General features: G+C 29.1%; 1 protein-coding gene and 1 non-coding gene across 4 annotated transcripts in view; both read left to right on the top strand.

Annotated features, from left to right (window-relative positions):
- LOC107166281 (synaptotagmin 1-like) overlaps positions 1–24,478 on the top strand; it is a 42,768-nt gene extending 18,290 nt beyond the window's left edge. For 2 of the 3 annotated variants that reach the window (XM_015514877.2, XM_015514878.2), the window contains exons 2-10: positions 11,233–11,454; positions 12,183–12,308; positions 12,414–12,556; positions 13,055–13,156; positions 13,237–13,431; positions 14,043–14,219; positions 17,160–17,277; positions 17,365–17,498; positions 21,271–24,478. In XM_015514877.2, coding sequence (XP_015370363.1) covers positions 11,241–11,454; positions 12,183–12,308; positions 12,414–12,556; positions 13,055–13,156; positions 13,237–13,431; positions 14,043–14,219; positions 17,160–17,277; positions 17,365–17,498; positions 21,271–21,462 — 1,401 coding nt within the window. In that variant the 5' untranslated portion in view covers positions 11,233–11,240 and the 3' untranslated portion in view covers positions 21,463–24,478. The remainder of the gene's footprint in view (positions 1–11,232; positions 11,455–12,182; positions 12,309–12,413; positions 12,557–13,054; positions 13,157–13,236; positions 13,432–14,042; positions 14,220–17,159; positions 17,278–17,364; positions 17,499–21,270) is intronic. The other variant, XM_015514879.2, reaches the window with a different exon arrangement.
- TRNAF-GAA (transfer RNA phenylalanine (anticodon GAA)) lies at positions 9,211–9,283 on the top strand. Its single transcript has one exon. It is a non-coding gene; the product is annotated as a tRNA-Phe (tRNA).
- Positions 24,479–27,199: the final 2,721 nt, after the last annotated feature.

Raw genomic sequence — 27,199 nt, 5'->3', positions numbered from 1 at the left:
AACTTATAAATACCACGATATCTTTTTGTAAATTTTCGATAGAATTTCGCCAACTCTTGAAATATGCGGGTGCCACCTTTTTATATCCATCAGCCATAAATTTAGTAATATTCAGCTTCTGACGCTTCTGTCCTTGAAAGTCAAACAAATCATACCAGCGCAAACATTTTAATACACGGTGGTGGATCCAAAGAATAAGAGGTGGCCATCAGTAATTTTCATCTCTGTCCGGGGGAAGTCCAACCTTCAAGAATCAAATGTTCTGTTACATTAGTAGGTATTGTGATCATAACATTTTCAGGTACTCATGTATCATATTTTTTAATAATGCAATTACTGGTAATTTTATTTCATATAACTTTATAAGTTGTGTTATAAAACTATTGTTAGGTGATTCGCTATGCAATAAACTTCTTCAAAAATTACATTTTACGAATTAAGAACTGTAAAGATACCTAAATATTTTCTATAAGAAACGAAAGACAATGTAAATGTATTTATTAACCTTTAAAAATATAGGCAGACTCATTAGGTTATCTTATACGTCGATATATACAAATAAAATATTATTTATTAAATAAATGCATGACCAATTATTTTATACGTATAAAACAAGATTTTATAATGTATTTGTATAAAAATACAAATAACGTGTTTTCGGCATACACTTTTAAGGGTAGAAAAATGACTGACATTTAAAGACTTGGTAGGATTTCCAAGGTAACATGAGAATTTATAGTTTATACACTGTACAGTATACATGTTGGTAAATTGTACATTCAGGCCTTTGCACCCGTTTCCAAAAATATTATATAACTCTATAAATCCCCCACTGCAGACTACGACGTCATATACGTATATAGTAAAGAATCCGTCGTCATCTGCACAGACGAATAATATTTATAATATTGTCGTCGGCAATATGTAGTTGCTATATACATCTTTGAAGGGCGTGTTTGCAAAATGTGTAATACTCATTGCGCTTGCGGGTGACGTCATGGATGGAATACACCACTAGCGGTCTGGATTTTTATCAATGGAGGTATAACGACGAGAGAGATAGATAGGTGGAGTGTTAGAAAGAGGATAACCAAGAGAGCGAAATAGCAGGCCACCGCCACCACCACTTTCCGACTATCAATCCTTCGTCGCCGTGGCAACACACACTCAAGTCGGAGAGTATGTGTCGGAGCGTGTTCGCTTATTATCGTACTGTTCAAAATTAATGTCTGGCTTTAAAATATGAAATTAAAATATTATTATTGCCTATTATTATTATACTGCCTATTTATTTGTATTACATGTGTTGAGCGAAATACAGGGCCAGTGTTGTAAATATTGAAACAATATTATTGATTACTAAATTATTTCAATAGATATACAAAATAAAATAAACAAATAGAAAACCTCTTAATACTGAATGCCTACTTATACTTGGCAGTATAAAAATTGCCAATTATATGAGCATGAAATTTAAACCATACATTTTGTGGTAATAATTTATAATATGACCCCAATTAGCTCCTAGCTACTGGTACCTATAATTGTATTCGTTTATAGCTTTTAAGGTAGCTATAGCTGTAGGACAGCTAACTGTCTATTTTTCTCCGGGTCCTTGAAAATTTAAGGATTTTTTTAATGCGTTGCAGGTAGGTATACACAGATATCGGAAGTATTAATAAATTCGTATTAAGCCAGTTACAGTTGATGTGAAAGTTATTTTTCAAAACATCCTCGAATTTTATAGGTATAATATTATTCTTTCATATCTTAACTCAGTGCTACCAGCAAGTTCCGAATGACTATCAGATGGGAGATCAATTAACAGATTCCAAAATTCTAAAAAAAAACCCCCAATTCCCTCCCCCTTGTACCTAACCGATTATAATATACGTTTGAAATATTATATTGAACGGGTGCGCGACGATTCTCAAACTTAAATTCTTGCATTAATTATGTAGCCGTATTATGCGTATTGCGTAAACTCAATACCTAACTTAAGTTTTATCTATTATAATTTTATGACTTGTATATGTTTTCTCTCTCTCTCTTTCTATCCATCTCCTGAGTATTGTTATTATATTATATCCGTACTGCACTCTGCATTCCATAAATTACGCGCACGCACTTTAGTATTCCCTGCCACGGGCGTGTGTGTATATAACATTATACAACGAGGTTTATCGATTTCGACCCACCGCGCCAAACGTCGACCAAACAAGCACGCACTTTATACTCACGTAGGTACCTACACATTTTATATGAACGGTGTGCAGGTATATTAATATTATTATATTATAATATAATGTAGCAGTGTACCTGCTATTGTATATACAATTATACATAATTGTATATAATATACACAATTGTATATAATATACATATGTGTGTGTGTGTGTACTAACGAGCAGCGGGAAAAAACGCGTAGCTGCACAACATGAACGCACGTCGTGGTACAGTATTCGTGTATATATAGGTAATATACTTGGTAGATGAAAAGAGTTTCTCTAACCCTTTCAACAAATCCCCCGCTGTTTAATTCTAATTGGCATTTACACGGGCGATTTTTCAACGTCACCCGGAAACTTGCCTTTTCTTATATTTCTTATACGTGTATACGACTTTATTGATCCTCCAGACATCCGACTCAACGTAATATTTACGCATATGTATACTATATAAGGGTACTATCATGTCAATGGATGTATTATATTTAAACGGTCATGTCGTCTGAAGAATATACAGTGTCTAAATCCCTTTATACTCCTTCGTCAGAATACTGATCAAAGAGCTGATGGAAACCGTAACAAGTGTCTTCGAAATCAGCACATATTTAGTTTCTAACATCCAAGGACCAAGACAATAACGTCGATAACGAAATGTATACGTACAAAACATACTTAATGTCTACACGATAATAACAATTATAAAACTATTAGTTATAAGTAAATATTTTTTCATTAAATTATATTGATTTACTAATTTACATATTTATTAGTTGATTACAATATACTAAAACCGTATTATAATAATGTAAGGGTCGTACATAGAAACAAAAATAATAAATGGCTGACACGACTGGGCTCCTGATGACGTATGCCATATTATCATATTGAAATGTATGTCTACCTACCTATATATCAATTTTCTATATATATGCACGACGAACCACATGAATATCTATTATATTATTAAAACGTGAGGCGATTTCTTATGACAGTTATATCTGAAGTTCTACCGGATCGATTTTCACGATTTTTTTTCTTAACGCAAGTATTTGGTGTGCATATGAGTCATCTAATGAGAAAAGTCCAAAAAATTAATTAAATAGTTATTGGAAGTATAAAGTCTGCCGTATTGTTACGTAGCGAGGCGCGTTGCTTGCCGTGTGCACTCACACATCTTTACAACCCCCACTATAACAGCAATAATGCTGTGCTGTCGTCGGCACTACCTGGCATATACATTATTTACATTGTTGTCATAACAGTGAAATAGATGTATAATATATTAATATTATTTTTAAATTTAGTTTTTATTTAAAAAGGAATATCAATTAATTCCCATAGTAGGTTCTGTGGCATATTTAATATTTGGTACGTATAAGAAAAACATTGAGATATTTGACTAAGAGTTTTTAACTTGGTGATATTATGGTGGTTACATTTATCATTCGACCGTCATGATGTTAATTTAGAAAAAAGACAATGACAGAATTTAGAGATAATGTCTATATTACAACATATTGAACGGTCTGAACTTGGCGGATGGCCGGATGGTGACAGATAGACTAATTTATTGCTATTACAATTACAGAATATTAAAATAATTAAAAATGATCTCCGTTTTCGTACACAACAATAACAAAAATTTAAAAACATAAATACATTAATACATAGTAATAATAATTAAAATCACTACATTATAATATTTATTTTGATTTTATTAATCATAAGCCCGACAACTATGAACTATGGGCATTAGCTACAGAGGCGCAATCTAGGGGAACAGGGGATCATGTAGACAATTGCCCTCTTCATCAACTTGAACATTTGGTATAAAAAAGTTTATTTTATACTTTGATTATGATTTAATTAAAATAAAACACTATAAATAAAAATTTGATAGTAAAATGACAATTGTAACACACATTTTGAGACATATAAGAGGTAGGAATTTTAACGGACTATACGAAGTGCACGGGTTCAGCTAGTTATGATTAATTATTGAAACACATTTAGAATACAAGAAATTAAAATATTATTTTAGGTACTATTGCAGGATTTTTACCACAAATGCCGAATATTTAATATTTGTGGTTTACAAGAAGATGTAGGTAAGAACTTAATAGCAACATTACAAAATACCATATACATATCATGTCAACATAAACAATATCATAGTTATACATTTACGAAAAAAAGAAGAATAGTAGTCCTGAGAAGCGAGGAAATCATTATCGAAGCGTTACTAAAAATATCAACATTTAAGTATTTTATAGATTTTACTATGAATTATTTGTAATAATTTACATTTTTGTTTGTGAGTTACAAGAAAAAAATCTACGCAAATTATACAACTACAATTATTATGATCACGCCCTCGAATAATTTTTACATTTCATCTTATAGTTATGTACTACTGTACAGTCAGACTTGTAAAGTACTTGAGTAGAAGTATTTGAGTAAAAGTATTCAAATACTTTTTAAGTACTCAAATACGTATTCTAAATACATTTGAAAAAAGTACTTGGGTATAGTATTTGAATACTTTTTTGAAGGTATCTGTATTTAAAATCAAATACTATTTTTAAATACTTTTTCGTCTTACTTTTTAATTATTCTAACTTAATTATTCTTATTCTAATTAATTTAAGTAAAATTAGAGTTCTAAAATAAAAATAATAATTTAGTTGATTAATAAATAATAATTCAATTTATCTATAAGGTCACTAGGCTAAGGAAAAAAGATAAAACATATTTAAAAAAAAAAAAAGTATTTGAAAGTATCTGTAAATACTTTTTAAAAGTATCTGTATCTGTACTTGAATACTTTTTAAAAGTATCTTTTACAAGACTGTGTACAGTGTAAAGTAATTATCTAAATATTGATAGTGATATACTGATATTAGATTTAATCTAATCTATTAAATAGATTACACCCTACCACACTAAACACAAACCTCATTCGTGTTTATTAATATAAATTTATATAATTTAATATAAATAATATTTACTTATTTGCATAACTCCCTGCACTTAGTTAAAAATTACGCCATTTATCATAAAATATAATATTTCCAATTTTGTATACAATACACAAATACAGATGTAAATCTCTAATCTATAGTAAGTCATAGGAAGATATTCTACAAAAATTAAAAATAGCAAAGCTTTTGTGTTGCTATACTATGCCCCCAACGTGTACCTTAGTCACAGCCGAAGACTTACAGGGCCTTATACGACTACACTAGGTATTTCAGTAGATTTCTTACATTTAAAAATAAAAAGTTATTGCGTGACTTAAATTATCTGCTGATTTTATAACTATTAGTAAAGTATAATATATAATATATATCAACATTGTAATGAAGGCAAGTGTTCCATTTTAGTACGAAAATGATGTAAAGGAAATGGACTGTATTCGTCCAGAAAAAATCAGATTGTTAAATCATAACACGTAGGATATATTAATATTTTTATATAAAAAGCGACTTTATAGACAAATTACGCATTTTAAAACGACAGGAAATATATGTGAATGCTCTTTATCCAGACTCTACACTTTGCATTATGCATAATATACTATATGCACACCGTAAATTCGAATATGCACTAACCTTTAAAGAAAAACAGTCAACAATGTGTTTATATGAACCAATAAATATTTATAATCTGATCTCCAGATTTCAAACATTTTTGATTTTATTGGGAGATTAACAATCATGCGTGGTTGTCATTGTATGCCCGGATTAAAATTGGTGCCAAGTGGTGCTATTTAGGGGTGTGAGAAGGAACTATTTCTTCCCTTAAAAATTTAAAGAAATAATGCGTGTTTTCATTACAATAATTATGGTTTTAAGAGGACGCTGCACCCACAAGTGTTGTCCCCGTCTTACAAGTGTATAACAAAACAAATTTTACGCTCGAATATTTTAAGATATACAAACAATCTAAAACTTTAATACACTAATAATTCGCTTTTAAATTAAACTATAATAAAAAGCCTATGAGAAGCACTTCATAATAATGTTGCCTTTAATTTTTATAAGAAGTCAACTCACTCTAAATTTTAAACTAACGGAGCTAAACGTGATCTGCTGAGCATAAAATTTGGTATGTCATGTACTTGTAGGATGGAGACAACACATACAAGTTTAGTGTCCTCTAAATCAAAATCAACATTTAAGAAAATGATTATTAACACATGAGGCTATTAAATCTTATTAACAAATGCGTGTTGTCTTCTTAAATCTGTTAGCCCATCATAACTGCGCCGATAATAACCGAACGCGAAAAAAAATACGGATGCGATAATTTCAGCAGACAAAATACAATATTACTATGTAATATTATTTTGTTCAATTGTCAGTTGTCACGTAAAACCTATCGATCAGGATTAATCTGGATTTGGATTTGCACGCACAACTTTTTTTGCTATGATATTGTATCGATTAACGCTGTAAATATTTGAATAACTTCGAATCAACACGGAGAAAGACAAAACAGTTATAGGTACACATAATAATAATAATATATCAATGCTTATTAATTCTTCATTTTACAGCTATAGTTCCGTAATTTACATTTTACATACCTATTGTATATAAGGTTAGGTTCTAAACGGTATTATTTATTTTTTAAATCACTCCGATTCGCCTTGGAAAAAATATTTTAAATTATTAAAAAATTCATGGTATTCTTAAAATTTCTTCACGAGCCTTAAGTAACAACAAAAAAGACCAGTAGGACTTTTAAATTTGCACTGTTTTATGTATGTCTTCCCTCTCAACTTTTCATGTGTAAATTGTATTTTTTACACCAATAGAAACAATAGTATATATAAATACTTATATACATAGATATAAAAGTATCATACTTAATATGATGAAGTACCAACTGATTACTATGGGGGGGGGGGGGGCTCAGTGGCGTAGTGAGGAACTTGGTGGCCCTAGGGCCATAAGAGACAGAGGCCCCCTTTAACACAGAAATTTAATAATAATACAAATATAAAAAATTATTCAATAATGATTCATGAGCTAATAATAATTATAAAATATATTTTTTATTTTATTATTTATTGCATATTTTATAAATAAAAACATATAATATGTTTTAGTATTATACTTAAAAATTAACTTTTCGAGCCTTTATTTGAGCAAACTTGTCAATTACATCTACTAAATTAAATTGCCGTGCCCGCCTATTCTCAATGGAAATATTTGCCAAACCACTCAGTCGTTCCTCAGCCATCGTACTCCGTAAATATTTTTTTATTATTTTTAGTTTTGAGAACGATCGCTCTGCTGCTGCAGCTGTAATGGGTAACGTCAAATACAAAATAAAAGCAGTGCATACATCAGGGTATGTTGTTGTAAGAGGAGAATGTTCAATTAATAACATTTCTGCAATTTCTTTTGTTGTTTTTGAATTTTTCAATATTATATCCTTAAAACATGATCGAAAAGATAGAATCTGATGAACAAAGTCTGGAGAAATATCGTGGTTATACTTTTTTTGTAGTACCTATTTCTGCTTCCTTTTGTAGTTCCTCGTCGTTTAGTTCTGATAATGAAATAGGTTGTAAGCATTTAAAAAAGTGAGAAACTTAATTAAAACTTTGAAATCTACGTTCCATTTCGTTGATACTACGATCAAGTGTTATATTAAAAATTTCAACTTCAAATTTTTTTCCAGGTGATTTTAATCTTTGGTCTTCACAAAGCTCATCAAAAAACATTTTTTTTTTTGCTATACCTTTGGTTTTTAAATGTTGGTGTTATGCCCCATGTTTTCGAAAGATTTGTAGCTTCTGTGAAAAATTCCGAAAAATTTCCTCTTACAATTTTCAAATTACTTGTTAATGTTTGTAGTAGTCCTGTAGCTTTGTGAAGATCAATATCTCTGTGTTGTAATAATTGTGAGACACCATCTACGTTTTTTAGTATATCACTCACAAATACAAACATTAATACAAAGCTGAAACTTTCAAGACTTTTTACAAGTTGTTTAGCTTCTGAAATTTCATTTTTATTTTTAGACAATAATATTATTTTTGTTAAATCTTTTAAAATATTTAGAAAATTAAATCGAATAGGAGAAATAGAAAAAAAATTTTGAATTTCAATTGAGGCAGTCATAGTATCATTTAAAACCAAGTTCAAATTATGGGCGTTACAGTGAATATACTCTGCAAGAGAACAATGAGCTTTTATTTTTGTTTGGACACCGTTATTTTCGTTTCGTATTTTAGATCAAATTTTTTTCTACGTAAATATAATTTTAAAAAAAATGTTCAGTATTTTTTTTTATGTAATATTGTAACAATAAAGGTCCTGTGGCCCCCGACTTCGACACACCTAGGGGGCCCCGGCGGCCCCGGCCTAAATACGCCCCTGGGGGTCTGTGAACTCATCCATATTTTTACCCCCAATAAATATATTATTTAAATTATATACATATATGAAAACTGTAAAAATTTTAATACGTTAATTTGTAATTAACCCCTAGAATAACACCACAGAACTAAAAGCAATGAGCTAGGTACCTATAGCCTAGGTAGTAGGTACTTAGGTATAAATAAAAATTTACGGAATAAAAATATTGTTCAATTTATTAGACCTAAGGCTTTGACACGTTTTAAGTTTTATTAAAATAACTAGACACGTATAAATCTAATATCTTACATCTACCTAGACACCTAGTACCTATAGGTGCGTGCTAAATTCTAGATCACTTTGAAAGTAAAAACATTTTACAATAAACTATAAAATACCTATTACTATATTTACGTCTTACATTATACTCTATACTTCTATATTATATTCAATAGGTTATGTAACTTAACTCAAATTATTCAAACTCTGACAAGTGACAAGTGACATAGGTATTCGATTTGACGATTTCGTTGTTTATTGTTTAGTGTTAAGTACTTAGTAGGTATTGCGTAATTGTTAAAAAAGTCTCAAAATGATATTTACGTCATGTAGCCGAAATAGCTCAGTTGGGAGAGCGTTAGACTGAAGATCTAAAGGTCCCTGGTTCGATCCCTGGTTTCGGCATAAATTTTTGTTTTTTTTTTCGAGATTTTTTTTATTTAAACAACTTACTGTATTTAATATTATCATAACCATGAAGATTAGAGCCAAACCAATCTTCGTATACAAATATAACTTAACATGTAACATGATTATTCTGTCACCAGGAGCGCGTCGTTCGATAGATGGGTTACGTTTTACCACATAGGTTTTATTATATACGTATTACCTCTAATCTTCATGATCATAATTCATAACCATTTCAAACAATTTTTGCTGATACCATTGCATACATAATTAAAACGAATACCAATTTGAACTAAAATGTAAATTATAAAATAAATGATTTTTTGAAAATAAAACATCTAAATCTAAATTCGAACGAATAGTTTTTAAACTGCTTAACTGTGTGTACTAAGGTCTAAGAATAATAAGTCTGGTAAACTAGTAGGAGTAGAAAATATAGGGGTTATGGTGATTTAAAAAAATTATAGTGTTTAATATTTTATTATGAATCCATTAACATTTAATATTTTGTGACGATTGTCTGAGTATAGGTAGCAAGTAGGCTGAGATACTAGTGTACATACTATAACCACTTACTTAAATTCAAATATTTATTACATATATTTTAGTCTTGTAAAAGCGTTTATTAAGACATTGTTCTTATTGTATATACATATAAATAATTCAGAAACTACTAGTTCAAATTTTTATGTACATTTATCAACATTTTCGAAAAAATCATCAGCCTAACAATTCACTCTAAAAAAGGTTGGTTTCATTAAATTAAAAAAGAAGGTTGTATCACCTCATGATTACATGGAACTACTAGAATAGTATAAATATTTTAATAATTAAAAATATTATATTTAAGAATAATCAAAATTTAAAAACCAGAATTTAAATTTAATTATTAAAAGAATAAATGCTGGAGGGAAGGCATGCTCGGTATTTTATTCTGTATAATACTTATACAAAAATTATATAAATACTTTAATTAAATAAGATTAAATTTGCACTAAACGTACTAAATAGGTATATATTGTACTATGTACCTATAATACATTTCTAGATATTAATATAAAATAACATGTTTTTCTGCAAGGTCTTGAAGGCCTACCACTTAAACGAAGAAGAACTAATAAACCAACACTACCTACCTATCGATTAGACTCAATAACAATAAATTCTGAATAAAAAAAAAATTCATGAAAAACCATCTAAGGAATTTTATAAATATTAGCAAACACGCCGTTCCTCCCGGTCGTATATATGAAATTAAATTACTGAGTTATTTATTACTTTACAAAGTGTAGTAAGCCCTGTTACACATTATTAAAGTTCAAAATGTTCCACAAAATGTCATAAGAATGTCATAGAACACTTGAGTAATGAAAGCCATAAATGACGTAACTCTAAAGATTTACAAGTTTTGACCAATAATTCGGAAAGTTACTACAAAAGCTGAGCGTACACATGATTTTATTTATTGAAAATAGGTAGAAAAAAATTAAAGCCTGAGCTATAAATAAATAAAATATGAAATGAGTAAGTCCATTGTTTAAATAAATACGAAATATCATGAGGTGACCTAACCTAACCTAACCTACTCAAGATTTTATTTTATTTAAATATGTAAACAGGATTATAATTATTTTTGAGACATTGGATGAATAGAATTTCATCCTTTCTAGACATGCGTTAAAAGGAGGATTGAAAATACTAGATGGTAAAGTTCTGATGTAGTCAATTCTTGGTATAATCAGTTGCAACTAGGTTATTATATGATACCAAAAAAGTTATATCCAATCACAAAACGATTTGATCAACACGACACGGCACACGACGTAGTTGTAAATCCGACTTTAGTGTTACAATATTATGAATATAACCTAGGCATATTTTATGGTTACCGGTTATGTGTATACTACTATTGTTATTCTTACTTTAACAACAGTGTTTCGTTTCAGGATAAAATATGGCACCTGTTGACAAGTCGACTGATGGATCCGATTCAGCAGACAAATCGGGTACGTCGGCACCGAGTCCAGCGATCGGCGAAAATAAGACAGCTGGCGGTACGTCAGCCCAAGGGATCGACCAATCAGTCAGGCAGGGCACGCCTGTTCTGGACGGCAATGGATATGCCGATACGACAATGAGTCCCAAACTAGAAAACGCAGACAACATAAGTGAGTACACGACCACCTACACGTCTTACATGCTACTAAAGGTATTCTGGTGTGCAGTAAAATAATAATGGTAATTTCATCTATAAGATCTCGGCCACCATTTTTCATCTCGTGTAATTTATATTATTACATTACGACCTCGTCATATTTCAAAATACATGGCTGTTTGAGAAATGTACTGGAAAATTATTTATTGATATTTTAAAAAAGCGCCTGTCGCTTGCACGTATACTACCTACCACCTACCTATATACAACTTTCGCTATTACAAATTATTATATATTTCCATTCATTCATGATTGGCTCGTTAGAAATAACTTAACATAAACGACATTTTTTAAATAATTGGATTCGTTTTATAGTTATACATGTAAAAAATACACACACGTAATACATATAAAATTCGTAAAAAAAAATACACAAAAGCGCGTGTCTGGCATATTGCGATGAGCCTATAATACCAAAGGAAGCAGTTTATATTGGAATGGCTTTTGCATAAATCTTTATTGCCTGCCTTGATATATATATCTTGGTGGATCCTTAACCTCCTTTTTACTGATCCCCTTCTTCCACAGAACACACGGTACGTGGCTAGTGCGAAATAAACACAATATATCGCTCTGTTAGATCGTAAATTGGACAAAATGAATGTATAAGTAGGCCAATATGCATAAAAAAAGTGCTTTATTTTACATTACTGATTCCACTGAAATTTTATATATGTGCAGAAACTAAACTATCAGACAAAGATTTGAGGACGCCGAGCATACCGTTCATAACGTCTACGCCAAACACCTTGTCTCCAACGGATAGTTCGGAAATGCCACCATGGGCATCTTGGTCTATAATAATAGGTCAGCAACAATTTTCTGTAAATTAATACAGTCAAATTCTCATATTTCGTTCAATAACTTCACTAATTTAATTATTTGTATTGATATAATATTATGTAAACATAGCGGTAGTACTACTAGCAGTCGGATTCGTGGGCTTTTGCATACACAGATTCTTCAGAAAGCGAAGAACAAAAGATGGCAAAAAAGGAAAAGGCGTCGTGGATCTAAAGGCGGTCCAACTATTGGGTTCAGCCTACAAAGAAAAAGTAAGGATTTCAAAAAAAATTAGACAGCGTAACCACAATAATTCAATGATCGGTTTATGGTTTAATCATTTTCAACACAATTGTACAAAATAATCAAATAAAATAAATTATTGTCTTATAATAAGTACATTTAATAATAGTGAATAAAACGTAATTATAATATTTTGTTATTAGAATTTAAGAGAATTGTATGTTTAATACTGTTATAAACTTTAATTCATTATAATTCAACGGAAGTAATTAAAAAATTACATATATACCTATCGATCTTTAAAGCTGTAACTCTATATGATTATGTATAATTATATCTCTGAAATTAAATCTATCAAACATATTAAATTATTAAAAGGATTCCATATTTATTAGTAAAAGACGGATCATACTATACAAATCAATGCAAATTCCACTGTCAGCATAATAATATGATAAGAAAACTTTTAACTGGTTAATAAAAAAAAAAATTACATCTTCAAAACTATAATTTTGGTGATTGTTCAGATACAACCAGATATGGAAGAATTGGCTGACAATGCTGAAGAAATTGCGGAAGAAGGAGACAGTACAAAGGACGAGAAAAAGTTAGGAAGGTTACAGTTCAAGGTATAATTACGTTGTAATAATATACGCCCTTTTTTTTCCTAACCTGCTGACTCTGTGCAAAAATGATGCACATGTTACAGATGGAATATGATTTCCAAGGCAATACTCTCTCCGTGACCGTGATCCAAGCGGAAGACCTGCCAGCCCTCGACATGGGAGGTACCTCGGACCCTTACGTGAAGGTCTACTTATTGCCGGACAAAAAGAAGAAATTCGAAACAAAAGTGCATAGAAAAACGCTGAATCCCGTCTTTAACGAAACATTCCAGTTCAAGGTACTTTTAATATATATTCATAATTATCATTTTCCAAATGAACATGCCCAAAATCAAATAATAATTACCTATTTAGGCGTAATCTGTTTTTGTCAAATGGTGGAAGAGGCAGATGCTCTCTATAATTTTATAGTGGTGAAATATATGTATTGTTTTTCCTCCTTATTTTAAGCTCTTATTCATTGAAAGTTAAAACACTTTTTTCTAAGCAATATATTTTTCCATGTACATTTTTATAGTTACTTAGGTATTTATCACTTAAATATTTATTTTTTAATAGGTATAGGTAGATTTAAATTTTTTTCATTATAAAAAATAATAAAATAATACTAACATAATATATTTTCATTAATTTTAAATTCTATAAGATACAAAGACTACTATATAATTGGTAAATTATTTGAGGAATAAAAGGATTTCACTTACAAACCCACTATATTTCTGACCACTGATAGATAAAAATTTTATTTTATTTTGTCTTTCCCCTTTTATATTCAACCTAGAATATAAGCGCACACAGTATTATTCAGTATATTATATGTGTATCGATGAATGTATGGTAACTTGGAAGTTTACATTATTTAATTTGTATTTCTTCCATCATCCCGCAGGGAATACCTTATGCAGATGCAATGAACAAGACATTGGTATTTGCCATTTTCGATTTCGACCGGTTCTCCAAGCACGATCAGATAGGAGAAGTAAAAGTGCCCTTGTGTCAGATCGATTTGGCCCAGACGATTGAGGAATGGAGAGAACTGCAGTCGGTCGAAGGAGAAGGAGGACAGGTCAGTAATAAAATGCGATCGTGGCGAATTTTTTATGAGAATCTATATTGTATATTAATAATAAGCTTTTTTTATAATTTTATATTGTTCTTGTCCATAAGCAACATATTATTATTGTTATTATTATTATCATTATTATTATTTTGTCGTATTAATTATGTACACGCAAAACTTATGATATTTTTATGGTATGACAAATTCTTCGAAATCTATTGAAGTATTCCTCCATTTGAGAGCATTTCAGAATAAAATACTAATTACTAACAACAACATTTTAAAAGACAAATTAATAAATTATTACATTGTTATGATAATATTTTATTCCACTGTCAATCGGATCATGATAACCAATTAGTACAACTCGTTATCAGTTTATCACCTATTAATACCATGTGCATTTTTCCATAACTATCTACAGCGGACAGGAAAAATACACTATTTCATGGTTATTTTCATATAGATAATATTAGTTTTATTTTCTAACTTATTTTTATTTTATACTTAACTATTGTTTGAACTTAATTCTTATTTTTATCTACTTAATTAATTAATTGGTTAATTTTGGGATCAGTGATTTTCGTATGAAACGAGCATGCAATACTTTTCTATTCTATATATTATTATATCGTTACGCACACATATATTATAATATGATATATATAATTAATATAACTATATATTTATTAGATATATTATAATATGTGTGTGTGTGTGTGGAGTGTAGTATATATTGTATATACGGTTTTTTTTTTAATTAACCGGCTATGTTTCAAATAATATTTGTAATAATCGTTTTATTATTGTTTTTTTTATACTACCTATATATTATTTTAATTTATTAAGAGCACCTAGTAAAGCTAAAGTAATATATTATGGTTTAAAATTTCCAGAAAAATAAAACTAAAATACAAATATTTCACAAACTAACCTATAATATTATGATGTTCGGTTTAAAAAAAACACCCTGTATATACTTATACTTACATTTATATTATATATACCTATATATTGTTGCAATATTTTATTTCTTCTTTACATCTACATTTTTTTCATATTATTATCTATTGTTGTTCGCAAGCATTGTATTTTGTTATTTTTTTCTGTTTGTATTGTTTTGGTTTGAATACAAAAAATCAACCCGATTTTTTTGGAACACGGTGCACCACGAAAACCAACAATGTAAAAAATATATACTCACGTAAGTACGACGGCCTCCTCAGCCGAAATATAGGCCTGTGTCATACCAAAATGTGTGCTGTGTCTCGTGTTTTTGTGGTGTTCTGCTAATATTATGATTTTTATTTATTATTTTTTTTATATATATATATATAAATATATTATATATACATCAGTTTTATATTTAAATCCTTTGTTTTCAATGTTCTAGGAATATTTTTTAGATATTCATGCGTTTGACAGTTTTTCTCGTTGAAAAAAAAACTTTTACACGGTTTTTCCCTCGTCGACGATTAGCGTTGACGATATATTTAATATTATTGTTGTTGTGATCAAGTGTCGCAGACGCAGAGTTGGTATCAATGGTCTAAACTCTAAGACTAAACAATTTTCATTTCAGTTGTTACTATTCAAAACGATATTATAAGTCATGCGTGCTTAAAAATCATTTAGGTATTTCATTAATTACATATTGACAGTAATGACAGAAACGAAAATCTATTATAATATACAAGAATTCATATTAAGTAGAGATACTTACATTTTCGCCAAGAATTAACTAATAAAGAATATATATTAGAAAATCAATAACTCAAACTGTACAACAACGTGTTACCCTTAATATAGAATAATTACTTACCTATGTATATTAATCGACACCGTTCGACCTTTGATACCAATTTCAAGTGTGAGCGAAACTATTTTATACAGTAGTTCTCTGGAAATATGCAAATTTTCACGTATATATTATTGTTATGATCTAAAGGTTATGTTTTTGTACATAGACTTGAGTAACATTTACGTACAAAAACAACGGTATGATATTATTTTAGATTTAATTAAGATCAGAGTATAAATAATATTATTAGAATATATATTATATAGTATGTATAATTTGTGTTGTAGGTATTTAATGGCGCTGAATATAATAATAATAACTATATTACGCTAATTTTGTACAAATACGATGTGTTTATTAAGGATAAAATATTACTAATACCGTGTAAAGAACCAACAAATAAACCTACGTAGGTGTTTTAGTTTTTCATTAATTAATATTTCGATAGTTCTATCAAGTTCAAAATTCTTGTGCGACTAATAATTTAAAAGTTCAAAAATTAACTTTCAATTTAAAAATATGATATTAACGTTGTATATTATTATGTTTAAAAATCCATAGTATAAATCGTTCATCAAAATTGAAAAAATATCCTTAATATTTTATTATGAAACACGATATCGTATTGACAAAACCTGGACGCATAACATCCAGGCACAATAGTATGGATAGTATTATAAACGGAATATTAAGTTCTATAATCAATAGAGCCTATAATACATATTATATTATATATATATATATATTGACCTATAGTAAATATTATATTAATTATTTGTTGTTATACTAACATTACTGTTTTTATTATTATATTATATAGAACAGTGGGTTCTAGACCTTATATAGCGTAGAATGTCAAAACACTTAGGTATAGTGGATACTTAGAATTTGAATACCTATTTCAAAGCGTTTAAGACCTAAAATAATAATAATATTATAACATCATTAGATTCAAAATTCACATCTAGTGGCACAAATCATTTGGAACATGCTGTATTACCTAGTACAAGTTCCCGTGTAAAAAATCTATTTGTTTTTTATTTTTAGAAAATTGGATTGTTTTTTTTTTTTTTTTGTACCGATTCGAACGATTATATCTACAAACACGCATTGACGTTAAAACTATCTGTTTTTCGCTTTTTCAGGACAACAAGCTGGGAGACATTTGCTTCTCATTACGTTACGTGCCCACTGCCGGAAAACTTACAGTAGTAATATTGGAAGCTAAAAACTTGAAGAAAATGGACGTTGGTGGACTCTCAGGTAAAAACCATACGACGAAAACCATCGTATTTATCTGCAGTTTTCGTTAATAATTCATATGGCATATATAATATTATTTTTGAGTAGATCCGTACGTGAAGATCGCTTTGATGCAAAATGGAAAAAGATTAAAGAAAAAGAAAACTAGTATAAAAAAGTGTACCCTAAATCCATATTACAACGAGTCGTTCACATTCGAAGTGCCATTCGAACAGATACAAGTAAATAGTTTTTTTTTTCGACAACAAGCGCTATTAGCCTGTGGAACTGTCGGGGAGGAAACTGTTGGTCTTGGTACTCTTGGATGTTTTGGCAGAATTTCGAATGGGCACCCGTAGGTTTCTTCCATGCCCGGGTGGGGGGGGGGGGGGCGGCGACCTCTCTTTCAGACACCATGAACTGCCCCGGAAAGCGATATGCCACCCATGACCAGGATTCGAACTGGCGATGGTGCGCGTCGCAACCGACGCCTTAATCCGCCCGGCAACTACACCCCTAAATACAGTTTATATTTTCAACAATTACAATAAGATAGTTAATATGGTTAACATATAATAAGTTAATACCTAGGTAACTAATGGCTAGGTAGTTCCCTATAATATACAATGATTAGGTAGAAAAAAATAAACGTTCGTAAATCACTTATCAATATTTGTACACAGACAAAACACGATAAATTATTATCTCATTGATAATTAACCTTGAACTATCTATATAATTTAATTTAATATTAAAAAGGTTAAAAACCCAAATCACCGAAATACCTCAGAAAATGGAAATTTTTAACTGTCCCCCGATTTGAAATGTCAAAACATATGATAATATGTGTAAGCCAATTTTCTTCTATTTATAAAACGCCGGTCACATAAATTATTTTACTATAGAAAAATTTTTTACTTCAAACTTCGAAGTATTTAAAAATATATTATGCATAACCTGCAACCCAAATCCAGAAAGTGTGACTGTCAACCAAAGTTTCCATCGTAGGTAATTGTAGCTACACAAAAATCTACATTTTATTTATTTCAGACTTCACTTTTAAAGTTCAAGGTTACGCAGTCCAAACAATACATAAATATCATTTGTGTATCTAGTAAATTATATATGAAAATAGCTCACCTACGTTTAATTTAAAATATGGAACTGAAATTATTATATTTATAATAATATTTAGAGATCCTAGTTTATGATTACTTTTAAAAATTTAAATGATGGTATGTTAAATACCTGTGTGTACTTTTTTATGTAGATACCTAAGTTTTGTGGGCCAACATAGTAAATATAGTATTACCTACGTCAACTTCTGTTTATTAACGGAAACCATCTATTTTAACCATATATTATTCATGTGTTAGTGGATTTCAGCGTTCAAACCAAATTAAAATATTCTAAGTTCAACAATAACTTTGTAATAGTATTTTGACTATTACTCATATTACACATATCTTTAAATGGAAGCGTGACGTACTGACGTGCACAATTATTTTTATTATCCAATCATTTTGTTCCTTTTTGAACTTTTGAAGGATATATTTATCATTTCATAATCTTAAGCAGAATATTTTTCTGAGAATTTCAATACTTGTATAAAAATTTGATTTTAAACGATCACATAATTAACACCATAACCTTATCAGTTATCAGATTTAATTTTCAAAATTAAGTTGAGTGATAGACTAAAATTTTTTGGAGTAGGTTAAGTTTATAGTAAAAAATTTTAAGCTATAAGTTAACTACTAAAGACGACTGGCCATACTGGTAACTTCACTCAAATTATCTTATCTTTAAATAATAAATACTAATGTTAAACTTATAACTAATTAATTACTCGTTCAAAATTAAAATTTTATATTTTTACTTATTTTAATAGTTAGAAAAAAATATTTCAAAATATTTAATAAAACTAGGTATCGCAGATTTATGATTTATTCTGCAGTTTTCAAAAAAAAGTAAAAACTTTAAAAATTAGAGCAATAACAAATAATTATGATTTTAACAGCAATATGTGATTTTGTAACAACTTCAAGCTATCTAAAAAAAATATACTTTATAACGTTAAAGTTTTTGAGAAAATTATTGTTTACGTGTTTACATTTAAAACAATCACATTGTAGATATAAATTATAAATTTATAATATATTCGACGAACTGTTTCATTATCCATGTCACGTATATAATACTTCGATGTGTTTTATACTATTTTGTGAGGCAACTTTTAGGATTTTAATTAAATTTAGTAAAGCTGTATGTATATTAAAAATATCCGGTTATACACTTATACATCTTTAGAAGTTTTCTCATTTTTCTTCCACGTGGCTATACGATAGGTATTCTCCACTATATATGTGCGTCATAGTACCTACACTTGTACTTACTTAATATACTTGTACAACATGCAGTAGCTATTTGATTACAGGTTCTTAGTAGGATCAAGTCAATATGAATTAACTCTCATGATTTGAAGTAAAAATGATTATGCCTTTCATACCGAGCGGCTAGCAACCACCGCATTCGTGTTCATATTTATCAACGAATGACGATCGATAGTATTTAATTATACAAACTTGAAACTTTAGTTAGTAATAATTAATAAAATTAAGTGTTATATGTTGTAAAAATATCAACTCTCAAAACAAATAAACCAGACATTTATGTGTCCCGAAAAAATCATCAACACTATGGGACAAGTTGAAAAGAATGATACTACCGTGTACTAACAGGACGTGTGGCATCGTATCTCATTTTATAGTAAATCAAGGTTGAACGTACGCTATTTTATATGCAAAATTATTGCAATATGACAACACAACCTATGAAAACACTAAAAATGTGTAGTACATTGTCTTAATACAACGAATCAATATAGTGTGTCGTTTTTGTCTCTTCGTTAGTCTCTTGGTGTCGAAATTAAGTGTACAATTTTTTGTATGCAACCGAAGAGTCATTTTCGTACTGGTTATACAACTTTGCTTGCTAGTTACTTATTCGTATTTTACTCTTTTATACTAATACATATCTTATTTCTTATATAACAACTAAGGCTAGGATTTATATAAATAATATATGCAACATAAAATAGTAAAATATTTGTTTAATTTACAATAATTTATTGTAAAATACACACAATAGAAATCTGAAATATAATCAAATTTACAATGAATTTAAAAACGATTTCCAAACTATCTACTTGTGAACGAAAGCGAAATAGTTATATTTTTCGTAGCAACTTAACTTCTTTTGCATGCCTTATCTTTATGGAAACACGGTATATATAAAATACGCAGCCAATACTTGTTTTTAATAAAAATAATACCTTTGAAATACATGTTTTTATGTCTCCTCCTCCCCTTCAAAGAAAGTAATATAAATTCACCACTGAAAACATTTTATAATTTTAAAATATATTGACTAAAGTGACATATTTTGTAAGCTGTCCCATTTTTGTTAGCCCTAGTTCTAATATATAAATCCATAACAATTTTAAATACTTTTTTTTGTCAAATACAACAAGAACAACGATTTTATGACATTAAAAATGATAAAGCTCTAGCCTTTCACACTATATTTTTGTTTGAACATTCATATACAATATGCATTTTTTATGTTGATTAAAATATGCAAAGTGAAAAATAGATAATTAGTATCAATTTTGATATATTATACTTTTTTCATTCATGGGGTAACTACTAATCAATGAGTAAAAAGAACACCACTACAAAATAAACATAATATCCAATATCCATGCAGTACCGTAGCTAGGGGGGGCTTAAGGGCTTAAAGGCCCCTTACTGAAATATCAAACTTACTATCCTTGATAATACCAGGCTAGTAGTACCACTAATATCCTAGCCCTAGCAATAAAATATTGTAGCCCTCCCCCAGAAAAAAATCCTGGCTGTGTTATCCATGCATGATATAAACCCTAGCACTGATAACAATATAAGATTATCATAAAATAAAATATGTTTTTTAATGTTGTCGAAATACTTTCAGAAAGTGAACCTGGTAGTGACAGTGGTCGACTACGATCGCATCGGTACATCTGAGCCCATCGGCAAAGTGGTGTTGGGCTACAATGCCACCGGCACCGAACTGCGGCACTGGTCCGACATGTTGGCGTCGCCAAGGCGTCCGATCGCGCAGTGGCACACGCTGAAAGATCCGGACGACGATGCTAAAAACTAGAAAACGCTAATATACAAGAACCGACCGAACGACAGACCATCGCCGCCGGTCATTGCCATCGCTTAACCACTCGCCCCAATCGGATATTATAATACCATAATACAGAAATAATAATTCTCAAACAGCACACTAAAATCGGAAATATAAGCAGACACCTATATCTAATATAGGCATACACTTCAAAATAATACCAAAATAGATTAATTGTCTAAACGAGAAAACGCGCCATTTTGTGTATTAATATCATCGTAGAGAATGTTGCAATATTATTCAAACTCTATCCTAAAAAAAAAAAAAAACATATACCTAATACTAATTGTTGGCGTACCTATCACATAAATATATTATTATATTAACATTCTTCGTGTACACAATGTGTACATGACGATATTTTTATCAGTGCGTGTTTTCACATGTTAAACTTATATCCTCCGTCGTCACTATCCCCAAAAGATAAAAAGAATAACAGATTATCTCTAATGAAATTATCACCAACCACCATAGAGGCATAGACATAATATATTTACTTATAAACTTGGACAATATTTATACATCCCTGCTATACCTAATAGATTATACACTGATTGTCGTTTATCGTCCTGGTGCAACTTAGAGTTAGAGATATTGTAAAAACAAACCTCGTTTTATTGTGGTGCGTATTATTAAAATAATATTATTCAGAGATACAGCCAGGGGAACTGAGTGAGCTGAAAACCACCCCAAAATTTCAGGAAAATTTAATAATGCTTATGCAAAAATAATGGGTAACCATTTTTATTAAAGTTACTGCAAATATCTAAAATTTTACATACTCACCATCAGCATACCAAACTTATGAGGGATCCCAGTTAAGCCTCCCCTAAGAAAATTATCAGCCCTACCCCCAAAGTAAAATCCTGAAAGATCTTTCGTATAATAATATGTTGTACTTAAAAGTGAGACGAAATTATTATCAATACCGAACAAAAAAAAAAAAAGATATAACTGTAATTACAAAACGTCTTATAGTATACACTGATTTCTTCTCAGCGTTATTATTATATTGGTAGAATATTGACAGTCATAATATTATATAATATATTGCCAATATATCATCCTATCGGGTAGTATATTATACATAGATAGGTACTCTCATATTTTTATCATTTTATTTTTTTCTTCTTTCCTTCTCTTAACGGAAATTATATACCTACCTACTTAAAATAAAAACAAAAAATATAAAATATATTATATTAATACATACATTATATATTATATATAAATTATAATATTATCTTCGTTAACCCTCCCATGGGTGTTGTTCTATACTAAGCCACTGTTATTCGCTTCGTGTAAACATTATTTAGTTTTAATACACCTTCCTACCCTAAACCTAGTACAGAAAATAATACCATCGTATTATTATTATTAATAAATATATAAAAAAATGTATTAAGTTCTCTGTGTAAATACTATTTTGCCACCACCATTATTATTATTATTATTATTATTATTATTATTATTATTATTATTATTATTATTATTATAATTACCATCATTACGTTTTTTTTTTTTTTTTGATTGGATAGATTTAACACGTTATTATAAAATAGTCTTCGTTATTTAATTGTAATAATATTGTTATCCTCGAAGACCTGAGAGGTGCGTTTATAAATGAATCATTGGAACAAAATTTATATTATCTTTACACAAAATTTTAAAAAATACCTCATTCCAAGTAAATCATAATAAAGAACAACGATAGTTTATTATACCTTAGAAAAAAAGTTATATCGACATTTTTAATAGACGCATTTTTCTTGTCAGTCTCGTTTATACTTATTCTCTAAATTATAATTTATATATATATATAAAAAAAAAAAAATGAAAACAATAATAACAATAACACAACATATTTTAGTCAAACAAAATATACCTATATTATATTCGTAAAGAAATGTACTGTTTATCTTGTTATTGTTACTTATTTATGTAAAAATTGTATTATATTCGAATAATATTATTAGGTACTTAATTAATATTATATATTAAAAACGAAATAAATGCGTAAGTCTATATTATATAAAAGAAATAAAGCGTAGATCGGGAATAAGATACGTTTCGGTCGCAAGGCCTGAGTTTTTGTCTATCATTAAAATATTATTATACTGTGCTCGCATTTCCTCTTATTTTCATATTGGTAGAGAATAATATTACATTTTAGAGGGATAGGTATATACTACTATAGGTACAACAACAATAATGTTATCGATACCAGGCACCTGTCTATTTTAAAAGGATACCTAACGTCTTATAACTTTCTTTATGATTTTTTTCTTTAAAAATCGTTGAATATAATTACAGTATAATATAATTCCCAATATGATCAGTAAAACTTTGGTCAGCCAAAAATATGTTTTCATCGCTTTAAGCGTGCAGTTGTCATTATAATATATTATATATTATATAAATCAAATAACTGTAACGTTCAACCGCGAACATATTAAAACTTATGTTACGTTTTACATTACCTGCCTTTGTTGAAGTTAAAACGAAAGTCGATCGTATCATATTTTAACGATATTATATAATATATTATTATCATTATGAAAAGCTATGTAATTTTGTGAGAACGATATAAGGCATAAGTCATAACGAAAGAAAAACAAAAAAACATTAATAATATCATGTTGCATAAAATTCATTAGGTATACATAAAATATAAGAAACGTACTAAACAACAAAATATAATAATAATATTTGTGTTCCTGCGGTTATACCGAAACTTCTATATTGATAATGCAATATATTATTGGTTAAAAATATTGTTCGTTATTTTATAACAATTGATTATAATTTTTTTTTCATAAGCTATCCCAAAACAATGTTGTATTTTTTGGTTTTAAAATTTAAAAAAATCATAAAAAAAATGTATAATATATTAATATACTATATACTGTAATGTTGGATAAATATATATGTTAAATAGCGCATTAGAACTACACTAATAAATAAAAATAAATACCTACATAATAAACATGTAAATTATAAACCTATATAGTATGTATAATTACATATTTTTTATCCTTTTATTACCCATCGATTTATATGCTGTAGAAAATATATAATAATTACAAATCATGGGTAAATATTACAAAGGAGTATACAAGGGTTGATCTGTGGCTGTTTAACTTTAAACACCCTTTCCACTCACCATATTGAAGATTTGATTTGAATAAGAAATTGTACAATACTGCAAGCATAACATTATGTATGTTTTTATATTTGCTTATAAAGTATAAAAGTCTAGTTATTTTTAAAAAACTTCACAATTAAAAAAAAAACAATAGACCCCAAAGTCTAAGTGTAGGTACTCAAGAATACTTCAGATTTTTTTTAGATTAAGTGCAGCTGTTTATTCCAATGAAAGTAAAATAATAAGTGAAATATGTAAATAAACAATAATTACAAAAATAAAAGTAGAAAAATCACAGAAAATATACAAAAAACACAGACTAAAATTTATGTTTGGGTAAAATAATATCACCGTTTTTCGACTCGTTAAATTTGTAAATTAATTATTATAAAAACTATTAGGTGTGACGACGATCTCAAAATATGTGTACCTTTATACGCGTCTATTATTATTTTTATAACAACTATTTTTGATTAATTAAGATATTCAGCCACTCTGCAATTTGCTCATATGAATTATGATTACACTGAGCGACAAAAAACATCTCACAGTGATGTAGGCTGTCAACAAGATACAATAATTTTTTTTATTATTATTATTATAAAGAAACCAGGCCTCGACTGCATAAGTCATTAGCCGCATTTGGTGACTTACAAACTGATTAATTCACTATGGGTTTATAATTTTTTTTTTTTTTTGACTCGGAGTATTTATTAATGAAATAAGTAACAATCATGATTAATAAATAGAAATAAACAGATATACAGAAGAGAGATAAGAAAAAAAACAAAATAAAAAATAGGTTTTTTGGTATAAGGCTTTGTATAAATTTGTGACTTGTGTCTTATAAATCTGAATATGTTGTTGATGTTTAGAGGTTCATTGTTGAGGCATTCGGAGATATTATTTGGAAATTTGTATTTGCCTCTTTCTTTATTAAATTGGCGACATTCTAATAGAAAATGTTTGATGGAGATTTCGGATCCACAATTGATGTATGGTTCTAGGTCTGTGTTTTATCCGTGAGGAGTTTGTGGGTAGATATACCAGATATGTCCAATCCTAAAATGGGTTAAAATTACGTCTTTTTATCTTGTTAGAGTTATTGGGTTAATCCGTCTATTGATGATGGGTGTAGTTTCTCTTAATTTCTTGTCCCTCAGTAAATTCCATTCCTTATGCCATAAGTTTGTTTTGATAATTTTAGCTTCTCTTTTAAGGTCATCTTTGGAAAGAAAATTTAATATTTCAATGGTTTGATCACTGGTTGCTTGTTTCACCATCATGTCTACTCTTTCGGTTCCCACTATTCCGGTGTGGCTAGGAATCCATTATTTACAATAATATTATAATATATAGGTTACCCTACAAACAGTGATTTCCCGCACTATCATCATGATACATATCGAGTAAACGAGTAAACAAAACGTGCGATGTATAGCTGTACGCTTTACCTTCACTTATTTCTTGTCAGATAATAGTATATAAGGCTTACAGTCTACACAGACTTGTGCACGGTGAGGGGGAGAGAGGTAAGCAGCAGTCTCTCCTGTTGTCTTTCACTTTTTCTTTAGAAAAATATCTATATCAGATATATGGATATATCTATCTCTGGTCCCCCGCAGAAGGTCTTAATCGGAAGAGGCTTGATAATAACATAATATATTGTTTTAAATTATTCGCGAAAACATTAATTGTTATCCGGCGTATCGTATATGCAAAATAGCAACAGCTGTCCATAATTTATTACATTTTAGTTCTTCATCATTTCGTTCACCGAGGAAACGTAGTTGCACACAACCCGAAACAAATCGTAACCAGCAACAATAAAAAAAAATGAAAAATCCTCAACCCTTAGCACATGTCGTATGTGCAGGACCGGATTGACCCGTTGAATTGCGGAGTAAGACTCGGCGGGGCAATTGAATTAGCTCCCCAATACAGGTAGTCAATATTTTACCCTTACAAGTACCTTTGAATTGGCTCCCATTTACTGTTTAATTGGCTCCCTACCGTTTTTTTTTTCAAAAATGTATTGGTTGCCAAAATGTTAATAATTTAAAGTACGTATAATTCGTAATTCGTATATTTTACATCGTTACACAAAATTAAATTTTAAAATTTTAAAAATAGACAATAATTTACCTAAGTGCGTCATTATAAAATTTATGTATATTATATAAATCAAAAATTAAATTAACAGACAGTATTTTAGCTAAGTGTGTCATCATAAAATTTATTTTTTTTATTTTTTTTATTTTTTTTATTTTTAAAGCTCTCAATATAAAATTATTACAGCTTGACAATTAAAACTAAAGATACATTAATAAGAAACGGTACAGGATAACGAAAAATAATAAAATGTATATACATACAAATTAATAAGTTAAATAAAAATATTATATTAGACAATTTTTGGGGGCATATACTTATTAGTCAATATTTTTATGTATTGAAACCTCGAATCTACACCAGTATCATATTTAGTGTTTACTAATTTCATTTTCTAAAAATTTTATTTTATCTCTAATTTCTTTTCTGTGTGGTTTTGTTGTATTGGAA

This window comes from Diuraphis noxia, unplaced genomic scaffold (genome assembly GCF_037042655.1).
Source record: "Diuraphis noxia isolate RWA-SAM2 unplaced genomic scaffold, SU_Dnox_SAM2 contig0002, whole genome shotgun sequence".
NCBI classification, from domain to species: domain Eukaryota; kingdom Metazoa; phylum Arthropoda; class Insecta; order Hemiptera; family Aphididae; genus Diuraphis; species Diuraphis noxia.
The sequence above is the reverse complement of the archived record's forward strand: the minus strand, read 5'-3'. Positions and strand labels throughout refer to the sequence as shown.